This window comes from Myotis brandtii, unplaced genomic scaffold (assembly GCF_000412655.1).
Source record: "Myotis brandtii unplaced genomic scaffold, ASM41265v1 scaffold420, whole genome shotgun sequence".
In the NCBI taxonomy this organism is placed as follows: Eukaryota; Metazoa; Chordata; class Mammalia; order Chiroptera; family Vespertilionidae; genus Myotis; species Myotis brandtii.
Genome location: NW_005366109.1, coordinates 1,925,466 through 1,943,774, shown reverse-complemented (window position 1 = coordinate 1,943,774; position 18,309 = coordinate 1,925,466). Strand labels below are relative to the sequence as shown.

The 18,309-nt window shown below is 44.7% G+C and overlaps 1 protein-coding gene across 1 annotated transcript in view; it reads right to left on the bottom strand.

The window, feature by feature from the left end:
* DNAH8 (dynein, axonemal, heavy chain 8) overlaps positions 1 to 18,309 on the bottom strand; it is a 272,357-nt gene that overhangs the window by 68,352 nt on the left and 185,696 nt on the right. The window contains exons 68-76 of the mRNA XM_005873788.2: positions 17,865 to 18,002; positions 16,552 to 16,679; positions 16,070 to 16,241; positions 14,237 to 14,392; positions 13,192 to 13,347; positions 10,994 to 11,176; positions 7,808 to 7,913; positions 3,572 to 3,824; positions 3,292 to 3,482 (exon numbers count right to left, since the gene is read on the bottom strand). Of these exons, the coding sequence (XP_005873850.1) occupies positions 3,292 to 3,482; positions 3,572 to 3,824; positions 7,808 to 7,913; positions 10,994 to 11,176; positions 13,192 to 13,347; positions 14,237 to 14,392; positions 16,070 to 16,241; positions 16,552 to 16,679; positions 17,865 to 18,002 (1,483 nt within the window). The remainder of the gene's footprint in view (positions 1 to 3,291; positions 3,483 to 3,571; positions 3,825 to 7,807; positions 7,914 to 10,993; positions 11,177 to 13,191; positions 13,348 to 14,236; positions 14,393 to 16,069; positions 16,242 to 16,551; positions 16,680 to 17,864; positions 18,003 to 18,309) is intronic.

Genomic DNA, 18,309 nt, shown 5'->3' with positions numbered 1-18,309 from the left:
CAGCAGCCTTTTTTTTTTTCTGTGTCAAATCTAATTCTCCTCGCAGATTCCTTCCCCGCTGTGTTGCTGTGTTTCTCAGCCTCCGACTTACATAATACTTAGTCTCCCAGAATCCCGCCTGTCTCAGGTAAGAGCAGGGTTTGGCTGGGTTTGCTGGGTGGGGAGAGGTGAGGGGGGGAGGGGTGGTTGTGTCATGACAGGGAGGGGCCTCAGATCTGCACACACCCTCTCGTCTCTACCAGTCTCAGTCCCAGGCCGGGATCCTGCCCTGTCCCCTCTGAGCACGTCCTGTGTGACCTGCAGGCGCAGGGGGCTGTCACCCACAGGGACTGGGCCTGTCTCCGGTCAGAGGTCCCAGGCCTCTGGTGTGCACCAGCCCCTCCACATTCCATGTCCACGCGCCTGCTGCCAAACCTCACGCTTATCCGTCCGGCCACTCCCTCACAATGCTGCCTGGCAGCTCCCATGCCCGAGCGGCTCTGGGCAGAGCGCAGGGCATCTTCTGTCTGGATGTTTCCCAAGTGCTCTCCTCTCCCCACCTCCTTCTTCCTCTGACTCCTCTGTCCTTCCACGACCCATCGTGGACCCAGGGGCCAGGGTTTCCACTTCCTTCTATGTCAGAGCTGTCTCCTTCCCAGGGGCCACACTAGCAGATGGGGCTCAGGAAGCGAAGCCAGCTCAGCAACAAGGAAAAATCCAAAAGTGTACTCCCCATCCCGCTTACACCCGCAGAGGGAGGCTGTCCTCAGCGGGAGGCCGTTGCTCCCACTGCTGCCCCGGTTTCCACTCGTTTCAATGCCCCATCCCCACTGCCCCAGACCCCGAGGCTGCGGCCCCAGGCAAGTGAGAGCCTCGAGGTGACTGGACGAGTCAGTCCAGTACCTGGTAAATTCAGGCGCGTTTTATTTAAATGTTACAGAGACCACCCGACATACGGACCCTCCTCTCCAGAGCCCACTCTGTCTCTCCAGGTGGCCCTTATCCTTCCCCGGGGCCCACAGCCCCCTGTGTGCGGGGGACCGGGGTCGCTCTCTGAGATCACACTGCCAGGCCGGGGCAGAGTCTGCTCATTCCCTGGTTCCAGCCCTGCACACGTCGTACGCACCATGCGGCCTCCCAACGCCCACATACAATTCAGACACCAGCTCCTCGAGGCGTCCCAGGCCTGAGAAAAATATGAACCCCAGGACATATTCTCATTTCCTTTGAGCTACAAGAAAGAAAAAGTCAAAGAAGACATTTCAGAGAGTACGCAGAACTGTTTACAACGTTTCTTATCCGGGAACCTAACCTGGGCCTGAGGAAGAAATGAACTAAAGAACACGGTGGAGTAGCGAGGCCTGGCTCCTGCCTGCCTCTCGTCAGCTGGACGATGAGGATAAAGCGCATCACGTCCCGGCCCCTTGCAGCGTGAACTTGGAAATACTCCGCATTTTCCTCCCGGGTGGTCTCCGCTGACCCACAGCCTTGGTTGTTACTTCTACGCCCAAGGTGGCCGCTGTCTGCCTTCTCGTCTGTCCAGCCTGCCGTCTGCCCGCTGGAGGCCTCACATCCCACGTGTCTGCGCAGTCACCAGGCCTATGGGAATGCCCAGTCCCCTGCTCCCAAGCCTGTGGGAGCGCTGCAGGCCCTGCTCTCCGTGAAGTCAGGTGTGGCCACATGTCTTGCTTCGGCTAATGGAATATGAGCGTTAAGTGACATGTGTCCCTTATGGGATAACTTCTAAGGGCCAGGACACGACTTGCCACATCCGTCCCTCCGCCTAGTACTTATGGAGGCAGCTGGGATTCCTGGGTGACCATACACGGAAGTCAGGTGTGGCCACATGTCTTGCTTCGGCTAATGAAATATGAGCGTTAAGTGACATGTGTCACTTATGGGATAACTTCTAAGGGCCAGGACACGATTGCCACATCCGTCTAGTACTTATGGAGACAGCTGGGATTCCTGGGTGACCATACACACATGTTGGAGCGAGAGTGGAGGGGAAGTGAACCTTTGCTGTGTTGAGCCATTGGAATTTGGGGGTTGTTCTTATGCCAACTGAAAAGTAGGTCCCAAACTCACACTCATTGTTCCCCGACTCTGACACGCCTGAACTAGCTTCTCTCTCAACCAGGCGGACGGGAAATCTCCGCACAGACCAGAACCTCGGCTCTGACCCGCCTCGTGGCTCTGGTCCAGTGCCTGTCCCTGCTATGACCCTCACCTGTTTCCTCCTTCCTACTCCCATCGCCTTTACCGCAGGCTGCGGCACGGAGATTGTAATAGACCCCTCCATCCTCTGCTCTCTAGCCCATGCATGTCTGCCCGAGTGACCTTCCCAGAGGACAAGGAAAGGTTCCGAACGGCCCACAGCACCACCTCCACGATGCCTGGCTTCTCACCAGATCAAGAAAACCCTTCCTCTAGGAACTGAGGCTCCCAGTTCACACACTCCCCGAGTTTCCTCCTCACGCTTCCGTCTCTACCGTCAGGGGCCAAACGCCACTTTCTTTTTTGGAGGGTGGGGAGGAGCAGCAAGAAAGTGATTTATTAAACTATATACAGAGGGCAACACCATAAAGAAAAGATTGAAACATTTCCCCATGCGTCAAATAACCTGACAAATTCCTGACTTACCCTGCAAAGGTGTGTTTTCCAAGGAGCTTTTCTTATCTCACCAAGGGCATGTAACCTCTCCCTCCTCTTAGACCGAACGTGTTGTTCTTATCGCTCTCATCACACTCAGGCGGTTCGGCCTTGTTTTGCAGTTATTTTATCCCCTGTATGAGGCTGCTATTTCTCTTAAAACAATGTCTGCTTCATCTTTGTATCCCAGACACTAGCATGCTGGGTGTGCATAGCACTTGTTTTGCTGAACTGAATGAAAATACTTTTGTCTTAGTTATACTTTAACACGGAGATAAGCAACGAATGGGATTAACTTCAACTATGAGCCCTCACATTCATTCCTGCCCGAGGAACCGCTCTCCTGCACTGGAACCCTCACCACCAGCTGCACTTTTCCACCCCTCGGCATCCGGGCCTCCTCACCACGGGCAACAGTGACCAACCTTCACGTAATTACATAACTGAGAATCATAGCGTTAACACAGCCCTGGAGTACGCTACCTTGAGTAACCAGAGCACAATGAATGGAAGTCAGAAAAAAAAGGGGCATAGATAAAGAGCTTCACTTTCCTGGCAACATAACTGCTCTACTATGTTGTAGAAATTAGTTTACAGCCCACCCGAGAGCGCATCAGAAGCGATATCCTTTACGTCACATCCATATTCCAAACCCTTCACCTTTGATGAGAGCATGGAATTCTCGGTGCTTCACTGTTCCTCTCTGGAGGTCGATCTTCAAGGTCATGAGGAGCACAAAGAGGAATTTGTGGTTTTCGTACAGGCCTCTGACAGAGTATGTAAAAACTTCGTATGTCAGGTACTCGATAATATTTGTAATTCTCTTTTGAGGGAGTGGAGACTTCTCAGATCTGCAATACATTTTAAAAATCAAAGAAGTAGGAATATAAACAAAAGTGTTTAAGTTGCTGCTCTGGGGGGGGAAGGTCGCGAGGCCCACCTGGCCATGGACTGGTCAAACAACTTCAAGAACTGGGCCAGGGAGGTCTGGTACATGATGTTGACCATGCTCATCTCTGTGATGAGGAAGTAGAGGATGCTCCCGCGGGTGGCCGCCGGCCGGAACTCCTCCTGAGCCAGGTTGATCTTGACCTCCGTTTCCGCGGCCACGTGTAGCTTTTCACTCACTTCAGCTGCTGTCAGCTTGGTGGTTCGGAGGACACCGATGAGAGACTCATCATCTACCAAGGAGCCTAAAAACCAAACAGGAAGAGGGTGGGGACCGTAGAACACAGACGGGGAAGCTGGAAAGCCAGGTGCCTCCGTTCAGAAACCTCCCCATTAATTTTCAACCCCATTTCTTCAGAGCTCAGAAGGCTTCTAGTCTAGCTACCACCCGATGCCTGAATTCCTCCAAACATTCCTGCAAGGGTTGTCCCTCTCGCTGCCTAGAAGTCTGCATCCCCAAGGCAGCCCACCCCCAGGGGCCTCCGCTGTCACCTCCATCGTCACCCTGATGGCGCCCTGCAGTGTCATGAGCTCACCCGTCCGCCCAGCTGGGCTCCCAGCAGTGCTGACCCGAACGCTGCACACCAGCTTGCAGGCTAATGGTGCACTCTCCACTGCTGCCTTAGAGAACAGCCCTTCCACTGGCAGGAGTGTCTCCCCAGGAGAAAGACCCTAATTTTATTTTTACCCTTCATTATTGTTTCTAATAGATAGAACATGTTTGTGACAGTGAATTTGATTTTAAGACATGGAAGACACTTTGGACATGCTGAGCGAATCGCCACGATGTCTGCAAACAGCAGTGCTCTGGCCTAGCCCAGCGTTCAGGGCAGGGCCTGAGCTGCTGGAGGGCGTGGAACTGCTCCGATGGGCACTAGGTCCACAGATGGAGTCCAACTTGTGGTTAACTTCACAGGAAAGAGACCTGGAGCCAGCACACTCTTGGCCCGGTCAGGAGAGGAGCCCTCAGCCATCTTTCTAATATTTAGAATCCCCAGAGGAACCAAATGGTGGGAGAACGCACTGCACCAAGAGACAGACAGTGCAATTAAGGCAGAAAATGGGACTTCTGTTCAGGTCGCCTGGAAGGTGATGCTAGAGACTGCTGTGAGAGAACGCATAGTGTTCTTCTGGGAGGTTAAGATTTTTTTTTAAAACCCAAGGATTAAAGTGCTATTGGGAAGTATTCATCATTAAACTTCTAATTAATGGTAGAATTTACATGGCATTAAGCTGCCTACTATAATGTTTGTTGATTTTATTTCCTTGGGATAAAATATTTTTACATATTCAGAGAGAACACATCCCCAAATCAGGGGGTGGTGTGAGGATCTGACTGCCCAGGCAGAACCTGACTTCTAAGTGGGAGGTCAAGTCAAACCAAGCGTAAGCTGGGTCCTCGCTGGTTTGGCTCAGTGGATAGAGCGTCAGCCTATGGGCCTGGGTTGCAGGTTCAATCCCCGGCCCTGCCCTGGTTGGGGCATTGATCTCTCACATCGATGTTTCTCTCTCTGTCTTTTTCCCTCCCTTTCACTCTCTAAAAAAATAAATGGGAAAATATCCTCAGGTAAGGATTAACAACAATAATAAAAAAAAAGGGTCAACAGGGCCTTGGGTGCTGAAGTGCCTCCACCGCAGATTACACACCTCAGAGCCCATGTGGTGATTACATTTCAACGCCAGTTGAAAGCGTGAATCTAAAAAAATAGATGGAGCCCATTCGTTTCCGTTGGGCAAGCAAATTAGCCTATTATGAGTTACCTAGCTCTACTGGGAGCCCTTCCTTTCTCAGGAGAGAGCAATTATATCAAGAAAACGGTTATTCTCAAATGCGCAGACCTTGTTTGCTAATTCAGTAATCAGATTCCCTGCCGTTCCTCTTTAATGTCTCCATGGGAATTGCCTCGCTGGTCTTTGCATTGATAACTATTTCCTAACATCTGTCATCCTGGGGCCGTTGAGAAGAGGATACAAGAAATCCTTCTTCAGAATCCATTATTTGATTATGTCGTGATAACACAATACCTTTTGTAGCACTTAATTTGTAGAGGAGATTATCTTCAAGTTCTTTCATCTTCCGCTTATTGAAAGTCACGTCCTCCAAAAGTTTAACCCTCTCAGACTCTAGCTCCTGTTATTAAGAGACACAAAACAACCTCGGAATGTTACCAGTTATTACCGTAAATCCGATTTACTAGTGTTTATTACAAACTTTTAAAAGTGTAACCCCAAATGCCTTTTGAATGACAGGAAATTGCTACCACTAGTCAAACCTATTTTTCCATATTTTTGTTTCTCTAGACAGGTTTTCTTAAATTATGCCCAGTAGCATTTAGTTTCCATAGCACTTACACGGGCGTGCATGTGATTACCTTGCTAAAATAATTTTGCCCAATTATCCCCAGCTGTCTTTCCAGCTCTCCGTTTATTTAAATTAGAGCGTCCAATTCTCTTGGCCCTGTGTCCACATTGGCTCTGGGAGAAATGTTAACTTTATTTGCAGTCAGAAGTGGTAGAAACAAAGAAGCATTAATTAATACCAAGAAACCACAAGGCAACCCAAGCCAAAAGTGAGCTCTTCTCTTGGAGCCTGCCTATAGGAACTCCAGGTACCTGGTTTGGCATAGCCAGTTGCCAATACAGAAGTCTGCATCCCCAAGGCAGCCCACCCCCAGGGGCCTCCGCTGTCACCTCCATCGTCACCCTGATGGCGCCCTGCAGTGTCATGAGCTCACCCGTCCGCCCAGCTGGGCTCCCAGCAGTGCTGACCCGAACGCTGCACACCAGCTTGCAGGCTAATGGTGCACTCTCCACTGCTGCCTTAGAGAACAGCCCTTCCACTGGCAGGAGTATCTCCCCAGGCGAAAGACCCTAATTTTATTTTTACCCTTCATTATTGTTTCTAATAGATAGAACATGTTTGTGACAGTGAATTTGATTTTAAGACATGGAAGACACTTTGGACATGCTGAGCGAATCGCCACGATGTCTGCAAACAGCAGTGCTCTGGCCTAGCCCAGCGTTCAGGGCAGGGCCTGAGCTGCTGGAGGGCGTGGAACTGCTCCGATGGGCACTAGGTCCACAGATGGAGTCCAACTTGTGGTTAACTTCACAGGAAAGAGACCTGGAGCCAGCACACTCTTGGCCCGGTCAGGAGAGGAGCCCTCAGCCATCTTTCTATTATTTAGAATCCCCAGAGGAACCAAATGGTGGGAGAACGCACTGCACCAAGAGACAGACAGTGCAATTAAGGCAGAAAATGGGACTTCTGTTCAGGTCGCCTGGAAGGTGATGCTAGAGACTGCTGTGAGAGAACGCATAGTGTTCTTCTGGGAGGTTAAGATTTTTTTTTAAAACCCAAGGATTAAAGTGCTATTGGGAAGTATTCATCATTAAACTTCTAATTAATGGTAGAATTTACATGGCATTAAGCTGCCTACTATAATGTTTGTTGATTTTATTTCCTTGGGATAAAATATTTTTACATATTCAGAGAGAACACATCCCCAAATCAGGGGGTGATTCGAGGATCTGACTGCCCAGGCAGAACCTGACTTCTAAGTGGGAGGTCAAGTCAAACCAAGCGTAAGCTGGGTCCTCGCTGGTTTGGCTCAGTGGATAGAGCGTCAGCCTATGGGCCTGGGTTGCAGGTTCAATCCCCGGCCCTGCCCTGGTTGGGGCATTGATCTCTCACATCGATGTTTCTCTCTCTGTCTTTTTCCCTCCCTTTCACTCTCTAAAAAAATAAATGGAAAAATATCCTCAGGTAAGGATTAACAACAACAATAAAAAAAAAAGGGGGGTCAACTGGGCCTTGGGTGCTGAAGTGCCTCCACCACAGATTACACACCTCAGAGCCCATGTGGTGATTACATTTCAACGCCAGTTGAAAGCGTGAATCTAAAAAAATAGATGGAGCCCATTCGTTTCCGTTGGGCAAGCAAATTAGCCTATTATGAGTTACCTAGCTCTACTGGGAGCCCTTCCTTTCTCAGGAGAGAGCAATTATATCAAGAAAACGGTTATTCTCAAATGCGCAGACCTTGTTTGCTAATTCAGTAATCAGATTCCCTGCCGTTCCTCTTTAATGTCTCCATGGGAATTGCCTCGCTGGTCTTTGCATTGATAACTATTTCCTAACATCTGTCATCCTGGGGCCGTTGAGAAGAGGATACAAGAAATCCTTCTTCAGAATCCATTATTTGATTATGTCGTGATAACACAATACCTTTTGTAGCACTTAATTTGTAGAGGAGATTATCTTCAAGTTCTTTCATCTTCCGCTTATTGAAAGTCACGTCCTCCAAAAGTTTAACCCTCTCAGACTCTAGCTCCTGTTATTAAGAGACACAAAACAACCTCGGAATGTTACCAGTTATTACCGTAAATCCGATTTACTAGTGTTTATTACAAACTTTTAAAAGTGTAACCCCAAATGCCTTTTGAATGACAGGAAATTGCTACCACTAGTCAAACCTATTTTTCCATATTTTTGTTTCTCTAGACAGGTTTTCTTAAATTATGCCCAGTAGCATTTAGTTTCCATAGCACTTACACGGGCGTGCATGTGATTACCTTGCTAAAATAATTTTGCCCAATTATCCCCAGCTGTCTTTCCAGCTCTCCGTTTATTTAAATTAGAGCGTCCAATTCTCTTGGCCCTGTGTCCACATTGGCTCTGGGAGAAATGTTAACTTTATTTGCAGTCAGAAGTGGTAGAAACAAAGAAGCATTAATTAATACCAAGAAACCACAAGGCAACCCAAGCCAAAAGTGAGCTCTTCGATTGCTCGGGGCCTGCCTATAGGAACTCCAGGTACCTGGTTTGGCATAGCCAGTTGCCAATACAAATCCATTTTCCATTATTTTGCAGCTCCTTCTACTACAGGGGCTAAATTGGATGTTTGGGAGGTATATTTTTCATACATAAATGATGTGTTTTTTAAAATTACATTTTGAAAATTTCCCAGCTTTCAGAAAAGTTTCAAGACTGGTACAATGAGCTTTCACAAACCCGTTACTTAGGTTCACCAAATAGCATTTTGCTTTATCACTCTTTCTCTCTCTATAATATTTATTATCATCATTGCTGAACCATTTGCCAATGTCATGATCCTTTCTACCTAACATCTTCAGCAAATCTCCTAAGATCCAAGACATTCTCTTACATAACTATAGTGCAATTTTCAAACTTAGAAATTTAACGTGGATATAATACTCTTGCTAAATATAGAGTAAACTTAAATAGTCTCAGTAACATTCTTGATAGCACTCTCTTCTGATTTTATGCAGAATCACAACTTGCACTCCGAACTGTGTTTTTAAACTACTTAGTTGAGGAAGTTTCTTGAAAAACTGCTTTGGAAATTCCTCCATTTTCAGAAGGTCTTCCTAAACCAATCCGTCAATCAAGAGCCACAGCACAGCACCCATCGGCATACCTCCCACCACGTGCGTCTCAATTAGAGCCGTACATCTAACGGGCAGGAACTTGTCCTACGCGTTCTTGTATTCTTGGCAGCACTTACCTCAAGGCTTTGCAGAGAATGGACTCAACCCAGTAAGTATTTGTTAAGTTGAAATGTGCTGAATTTATTCATCAACTTTATTTTACATCTGGGGAAACTGAGCACCCAGAAATATTAACTCCAAATAGCATTTCAATATAATATGCATAGCTAGCCACTGTCAGAGAAAGGCCTAATAGCCTTGTTATTCAACTCCAAGACCAGCGTATCCAGTGTATAATACCATTCACTATCAGGTTTGCAGTATGTGATGAAGTGGCAACGAAGAGCTGAAGAGCCTGGCTGTGTTTGCAGGGGAATAGCTAATGTATTGTTTTCATTAGAATAGTCACCCCTGGGTGGCAGTATAGGAACACGTGGACAAAATGAATACCGTTAGCTTCCCTGTCAGTTAAGATACAGAAACACAAGCATCACGGTACAGTGGATGCTTGTGAGCTTTACAGCATGACCTGTAACGTTTACCGAGGAGGTCTGGCAGGGCAGAAAGCCTGTGTGCTCTCACAGGTTAAGACCCTATTCTCTCTGGTCTCCACTTGTTCACCTGTAAAATGGGTTTCAGAGCAGGTTGTTGGGAGGGTGAACATAATGGTCAGGAGGTCTCCTGCAGACTAAGTGTGCATTGTGTTTCTCCAGCAAGCCTGGTGCGAACATCTTAGTATCATTTGAAGAGGGAGCCCAGGCCTAGAAGAATGAGTGTAGGCGCTCTGGGACACGGAGGGCCCGCCTTACAGAAGCTAGTGTAGCCTACATGGGGGATCTGGACCATGGAGGAATCATCCTGGAACAGACTGACAGTACCAAGCAGACCACAAAGGAAGGACTAGTTTTTACCAGTTGACACCACGAGGCCTTAAGAAGTGATGGAGGGGCCCGTGCTCTCTCTGCCTGGCTGTGGAAGTGAAATGGATTCTCTTTCTGGATTGCATAAGCCCTGGGTTGTTTGTTGTTAATTTCACTTCTCATTTTACTATCTCTCTATTTTTTGTGTGTGTGGTCAGTGTCATTCCTCCTTCCATTTTTGAATGTCTTTCCTCTCTGTTTGTGTCCATCTGTTCGGATCTCTTGCCTTTTTTCCTTTCCTTGTCCTGTCTTCTTCTGCCATCTTCTCACCCTCCCATTTTATGCCTCTCTGGTCTTTCTATTTCTAACCTTGCCTTTCCGCTGAACCCTTAATACCAAAATTAATTATATTTGTGCAAATATATTTTATATCTGCAGATATAGAAAATTATATTTTGTGCATAGCATTTAACATTTTCTGACATTTATCCTAACAATTAGTTTAATCTTATTTTAATTGCTCTTAGAATCACCCCATCTTAAGTTGTTCTTTGTTTGATTAGAACCCTCAATTATACTTAAATATGTTCCCTGCTTTAGTGCAAATTTCACTTGATTAAAATAAAAGTATGGCTCTCTATATTATTAGATTATTAGATTGTAGTGGTTGAAACTACTACAGTGGTAATAATACTCATTCAGAGCAATTTCTTTTTCTCCGGAATCATTATTTTATCAAACTTTTCAGTTATATCCAAGACCATCATCCATCCACAGGACTATAGAGATGAAAGTCAACATACCCGAAGGTTTAAAGTCAGATGTAGGAAGTGGAAATAGGAGTGTGAATGTGTGAGTGTGTGTGTGAATGTGTGTGTGTGTGTGTGTGTGTGTGTGTGTGTGTGTGTCTGAAGTTGGAGGAGAGGTAAGTTAGTTACATGATTTCCTGACAGGATTTGAGACTACAAAACAAATATTTATGTTAACAAAGGTAAACAGGATTTATTAAATTTTTTTTTGTCCATAAACTTAACAATTTCCCAATAAAGTTTAAACATTTATTATAGTTTAAGTCAAAGTTCTTTACCTTGAGAAATTATTACCTGTTTCTCTGTTAGAATTACTCTCCTTAGTAACTGATTCTCAAGTCCTTTCATCGTAACAGTGAAGTCAATGACTGATGTTTTAGCATTGATCTCGGGGGTAAAGGCAGGGTTCGGTAACTTTGTAGTAATATAAAGTTTAAATGAATCCATGATATCACATTCCTTATCACCGACTTTCACCTACATCAATGCAAATATAAAGTTTAAAAAGGCTCAGAGGACAGGACTAGCATGATGGGCTCAATTTAAGAAATACTTTATCAGAGGCTAGTGCTGTGGACTTGGAGGAACTGCAAAAGAAAGTTGTGAAATTTTAATCGTTGATCTTAAAGAATAAAGCCTATCCCTTTAGAATAAGTTACATTTGTGGTCCTGCTTGGAGATGTTTTTAGCCATAACACCAAGCAAATTCAATGAAAATTTTATCCAAGACAAATGTTGAATAAAGAAAAACTCAGTCAAAGACTTGGCTGTTTTTTCCACTTGAGAAAATTACTTCCTGCTATGGAAATTTGTCGTGTTTATAGAATATATAATTTCTTCTTCCATTTCACAGTCATATCTGAAGCACATTTAACAACAGAAAGGGTTAACAAAATTTTCAAAGAAAAAACATGCCAACGTATTTTTCCCACTTAACAACAGAAAGGGTTAATAACATTTCCAAAGAAGAAAAGTGCCAATATAATTTTCCAGAAAGATGGCATTTATCTTAAACACTACAATCTGCAGTATATTGAAAAACAACAGGTTTTGCTGTCTAAAAATTAGGTGGAGCCGTGGCTGGTTTGGCTCAGTGGATAGAGTGTCAGCCCCAGGACTGAAGGGTCCTGGGTTCAATTCCAGTCAAGGGCATGTACCTTGGTTGTAGGCGTGGTCCTTGCAGGCTTGATCCCCGGTCCTGGTCATGCAGGAGGCAACCAATCAGTGTTTCTCTCTCACATCGATGTTTCTCTCTGTGTCTCTCCCCTTCCCTTCCACTCTCTCTTAAAAAAAAAAATCAATGGAAAAATATTCTCAGGTGAGGATTAACAACAACAAAAAAAAGTCAGGTGGAATTTATAACATTTCTAAATGAATTAGATTTTAATCTTAATCCACATGCTAGGGGGGCTAGCACATTCTCAGGCAGCAGGTCTTGACGCTGCGGTTAAGAATTGGGGGTCTTTTAAAGGACTTTCAGGAATAGCAAGTCTGCAACTTCCTTTGGCATATTAAACATGACATATAAAAGAATTCACATTATGAAGGAGTTTTTTCTACATAAATCTCTTTGTTTAGCGAGGAAAATTTTCAAATTTCAAATTTTATTCACTGATATTCATAAAATTAAGTTGTCCAAATAAAAAAAAATTCAACCAGAAAGGCTGTCATTCATCAAAAAATAAAAATCCGAAGAAGCCTAAAGATAGAGAATGACCAATGAAAAAAGAAACAGACTGAAAACAATTATAATAAAAAATCAGGAACACTATTCCATAGCTTCCAGTAAAATCCATGAATTTAGACTGAACGTTAAGAGAGAAATGAACAAATCAATGTTCATAGACTTTATTAAAAGGCCATTTTCTCCAATGAAATACAGGTTTTATTGTATAGATGTATATATGGCTTACAAAACCAATTTTCTTGGAGTTGCTAAAATACATATAATAATACCTGATTATTATGACTACACAATGTCTTTCCTTAATATATTATTTAGTTTCAGTGAAATGACTACTCTTAGCAAGAAATTGCCCTCCCCCTATATTTTTTATTAAAATATAAATGTGTATCTATATATTTTAATATTGCTAATATTGTACTACAGTATGTATATATTTTTAATATATATTAATATTTTTATTGATTTCAGAGAGGAAGGGAGGAGAGAGAAACATCAATGATGAGAGAGAATCATTGATCAGCTGCCTCCTACACGCTCCACACCGAGAATCGAGCCCACAAGCCGGGCACATGTCCCGACCAGGAATCCAACCATGACCTCCTGGTTCATAGATCGATACTCAACCACTGAACCACGCCAGCCAGGCTATTACTATGTGTTTTTAAAGGAAACACTGAACATGAGTTTGGAAATTATTTTTTCCAGGATACCAAATACTTGAAAGAAATTGCCTTTACTGCTATGCTCAAAAAGATAAGTAGATGTCACCATTATTCTTTTCTTTCTTGTTTTTCACAAAGCTCACCTTGAAATTGGTGCCTGATTTAATGAAATTCTTTTCTAACACATTGTCCAGGGCCGGGTCCAGCTCTTCACGAATGTCCTCAATGAGCAGCGGTCGGCCCAAGGAAAGGCTGTCCTCCAAGTGTGTGCGGAAATACTTATGGTTCAGAGATGTCACCTAAAAACAAAGAGCTCATCACTCTACAAATGGCACAAAGAATGTGCCTCCTCCTCAGTGGAAACCAAGAGTTGACTACAAATTTTGAGGGCTATTTGGGAAGCCTTGTTTATAAAAATAAAAGTAGCAATTTTCAAAGCTCGGTGAGTCGTGGCCTGTGGAAGTCCTGGGTGTGTAACGGGCTCTCTGTGATGGAAAGAGGAGGAGAAGGGGCGCTCCTCAGACCCAGAGAATTCTTGACAAAGATGGTGTTAGATGTGGACTTTGAGATATTTAAGATTTTTACCTGCGATGTAAGGGAAGTGGGCAGTGGGGTGGAGAAAGACATCCTCATTAGGAGAAATAGCACAAGCAAAAATATGGATCCAGGAGGCTTAGAACAGTGTCTAGGAAACAATGAACAGTCCATCTGGGAAGCTGAATTGAAATATCAATGGTGATGAGATTCCCCCGGGGAGTCATGAGGGCTGGAATCCTGCCCTTCACTTTCAGGAATGAAAATGAACAACTTATTAGACACCAACCCCAACACTGGACCCTCGTATGCTATGTAGTACCAAGTGCCTGAGCGAGTGATGCAGGTGGCCCAAATCACAAGTTCTTTGGCTGCTTTCCTTTAAGCCCAGACGCAAGGCCCAGGATAGAAGCCATATCCCACATCCACAATAGAGCCAGGGCAATGGACAGAGAGGGGAGACTGCAATCAAGGGAGAGCACAAAAGAGAGAAAATGGCAAAGCCTTTGCCCCAATCCCTGTTACAAAAACTCAAGGGTGTAAATTAGCAAACAATTACAGAGATGACAACTTTATGACTGGCGGATTCAATGGAAATTTGGGGGATATTTCATGATTTCAAGATTACTTTTCCCTGCACCAAATGGTACACACCTGCAGGTCATTTTCTTTTTCCTTGGATTTAATCCAAGTTTTGCCTTGAGTTTGTGGATCTATGAGGAGTGGGTATCTGGTGGCCTTCGTCACAATAATGCCATTCTGAATCGAGAGGTCATCTCCTGGTAGGCCCTGCAGTCCCCACTCGCCAATCTGAATGACAGGAAGTGGACATGGCCATTCAAAGGAGAACGAGAAAGCTTTCATTAGTAGTTAAAAGCACCACAATATAAAAGAATTTAACATTTGGACATTTATTTTTTCATTGAGAAAGTGCAACAGGTACCCAGAAAAAAACCCCAAATTTGTAAATGTGAACCAAGTAATATTAAATTTTTAAAAAAAACAGTAATAAATAAATCCTTTCTCTCATGATGCAAGACTAGGTTTAGTTCTGTATGTTATATTTTCATGCTTGAGTTAATATTGTTAAATTGATTACATGAAGCTTGGTTGCTGAGCATTCAGAGAACACAGGGGCTTAAAATATGGTGAGGCTGGCTTTGTGGGTGGGGTCCAGACTGGCTAAAGGAGGCAAAGATAATGGTTACAGGTGATAAGATGTCAGAGAAGCCATAGCTGGTTTGGCTCAGTCGGCCTATGGACCAAAGGGTCCCAAGTTCGATTCCAGTCAAGGGCATGTACCTCAGTTGTAGGCTCCTCCCCAGCCTGGGCCCTGGTCGGGGTGCGTGCAAGAAGCAACCAATCCATGTGTTTCTCTCACATTGATATTTCTCTCTGTCTTTCCCTCTCTCTTCCATGCCCCCTAAAAAATCAATGGAAAAATATCCTCGGGTGAGGATTAAAAAAAAGAAGAAGAAGAAGAAGAAAAAGAAAGATGTCAGAGGAGATAAGCCCTTGAAACTTCCCCTTCCTGCTCTTGGTTCTGCTTTCGTAGGGTCCGGGGTTGCATAGCTGGAGGGGGAGAGAAGTCAGGAGAGACAAGATATTATATTGGCAGGAGCTCATGAATGACATTTAAAAAAAATATATTTCTTTTCCAAAATCAGAGGGAATTGCCAGCCTGCCTCCACGTGTCCATAAAATCACCCGGGATCCAAGGAACCAACCAGCCTCCGCCTTCAAAGGCCATAACTAATAAAGAATAGCCTGGCCCACTGAGCCTCACCAGTGACCCACTATATTCAGTACCTGATCGAGTCCCTGTCAGGACCATGTCAACATTGTTTGAACTGGAAAGACTAATTTTTAAGTAGAGAGAACATGCAATTAGTAGCATGGCGTCTCTAGGGCAACTGGGGAGCATATTCACGAATCAGAAAAGCAGCTCATGAAGACAAATGGCCTGGCAAGCGTGTACTGCCACCGGAGCCCTGCAGGGGGCACTGGCAACCGGCAGAGGCGCCCAATTCCCCACGAGGGAGGCTGGGGAGGTAGGTCACGCTGTTCCTCGGTGACACGGAGCGTGCTGCTAATAACCAAGACAAGGTTAATACCAGTGCTTGGGGCCTAGCTAACGTCTGCATTGGCCTGGGATGTTTGCGGGAGCGCGTGGTTAAGCAGGATGGTGTAAACACTGAAGGGCTGTCAGGAGAGCTCACCATCCGCCTGTCTGTAACTCACAAATGGCCTTTTAGTTCACAGCAGTGCAACTGGGACTCATTGGAAAGGAGGATTTCTTAAAATGCAGAGTAACTTTTATACAACAGAGAAAATCCGTTTTTGGAGCTCGTAAGCATTTTCAAACAATCTTTTCAATTAAATGAAAAGAGAAAGAAAAACAAAACCAAGTAGGTGTACCTTGATTTCTTAGTAAGAAATAAAATGAGACTGAAATTCAAATAATGGGATGAGGACAGAAACACTCACTGTGGGAGGATCCACCAGCATTGAAATGAGATTCAGGTTTTCACTGAAAGGAATCTTCCGCGCCCTCAGCTCCAGCTCCCACAGCTCTTTAAGCAGATAGTTCCTAAATATCTGATTGAAAGGACCGAGGTAGGAGAGGAATCCGGTGCACAGCAGAATGTCACCCACGAGCCTGTGGAGGAAAAAACACAGTCACCCTCCACAGTGGAAGGAGTTGGAAGGGCCACACGGCTGAGCCTGCGTGGAGATGACAGGTGCCTCACAAAAGTTGCTTCCCTCTCTGTTTCACCGAGAGCGAGAGCGCGGAACTTAAGCTGCAAGCAGTTTCTTAGACGGAGGGATTCGGCGTTGGGTATGTGGAAAAGCCGCCGGAGAAAGCTCTTACGGGAGATGGGTTTTACATTCTCTAGCGTCACAAAGAGGTGGTGTTTGGGGTGGTCCCCGAGATGGAGAGCGAGTATAACAAAGACCGAGATGCATACCTGTTAATCTGAGCTTTGAACTCTTTGCTTTGCTGAGTCCATCGGATCTTCTCTCCACTCAGCCCGTCGATGAGGGTGGAGGCCGCCTGCATCTTTTTCCGGCACATGTCGGCATCGTTGAGCAAGTCCTGTGTTCATACAGGAAGAAGGTCTCAAGAACTTCTTAAATCCCTGAATTAAATACCCATTATATTCGCATGTAAAATACCTGGAGGAATTTCTTAATGTGTAAAATTAATATAATCTAAAAATACAGTGTAAGGGAAACCTTACCTGTTAAATTCTGGTAATTTATTCAGTATATAGTTATTTTACATTACAAAATTTCAAGAAAAGCAATTTTGTAAGCTAGAATACAAATCACATCAATTAAATAGTATTTCTATGGGGGGGCAATGAATGGATAAGAACACATATGTATCAATAAAGAAATTTTTTTTAAATAAAATAGTATTTCTATTAAATATTTTCAAAATAGAACCAAAACAATAAAATATAGTGCTTTTAAAAGACTTGGATTTAATAATAATTCTGAGTTCTTTGCAGTTAACCAAGATTTTCCTCCAGAAAATTTCTACACAACAGTCGTGTGCTGCAGGCAGCTTGCATCTGCTCACTAGAGCCAATTGTGAAAGTTGTAGGGAATGTGTGCTGGTGTTAAACAGCCGTTATTAAAAATTAAATTATGTAAACTTATAATTAAACAAATCATATTAAAAGAAAAGGTAACGGATAACCAAAACCCATCACCTCCTAATTACTTACTCGGTCTCAGTGTTACCTAGTTGGGGTTGCTAGGCCCGCGGTGCCGGCATGGTGGAAATCGTATGTTATGGTGCTGCTGCCGCCACACGTTTTTCCAAATCTGGGTTCAGTGTCCTCACAATGACAGCGTAAAAGTGGCAGTGATGGGTAGACCCCAGAAGCCAGCAAACCCTCCACACAGGGCCTTGTTCTTCCCCTGGTCCCTGCCTCACAACCAGGCCACCACTTCACATCAGACCTCACAGGTCGGATCAGGATCCCCATTTGATGGATAATTGAGGACAATTACCCTCAACTTCACAATTAATAAGCGCCTGAGCGAGACCTGGAGCCCAGTTTCCCAACCGCAAAGTCAGTGCCCTTGGGGCAGGACGTCACAGTTCCCCTTGGAGTGTCAAAGATCCAAAATAAATAGACATCACTAGCAGGGAGGGGCATTCAGGTAAATCTTTTCGGTCACACACATGGACCTAATTTCTAAATGCAACATACTGTATACTTGCGTAACATTTCCATACGTTTCCTTCGCTTTGGGTACTTAATCTCACCATTTTCTCATTCATTGCCGCATCGAATTTTGCTTGCACTTTATCCAGCTCGGCTTGTTTCTCATCAAGCAGTGCCTGCGCCTTCCCCAGCTCAGCATTGGCGACTGCTAAGCGGCCCTCCTGCTTGGCCAGGTTAGCCTTGGAAGGAAGAGGGGGTGATTAGTGAGGAGCGGGACTGGCCCTGCAAGACATCTGACTTCCATCGGTAGGTAAACCACCCCCCCCCATGATGTTGCCCTAGATTCTGGAGGTCACCCGTGTCAGTGCTTTCAGCTGGGGAAGCAGAGGGTCTTGAAGACACTTCGTTAAAGTTCTTTTTCTTTTAATTATTAATGTTCACATGGACACTGCAGCAATGTGTAGGTAGGAGAACAAAAATTACCCGTGATTTTACCCAGTGACAGTCTGAGTATGGTATTAAGAGGTTGATCCCTGGCATTTTGAT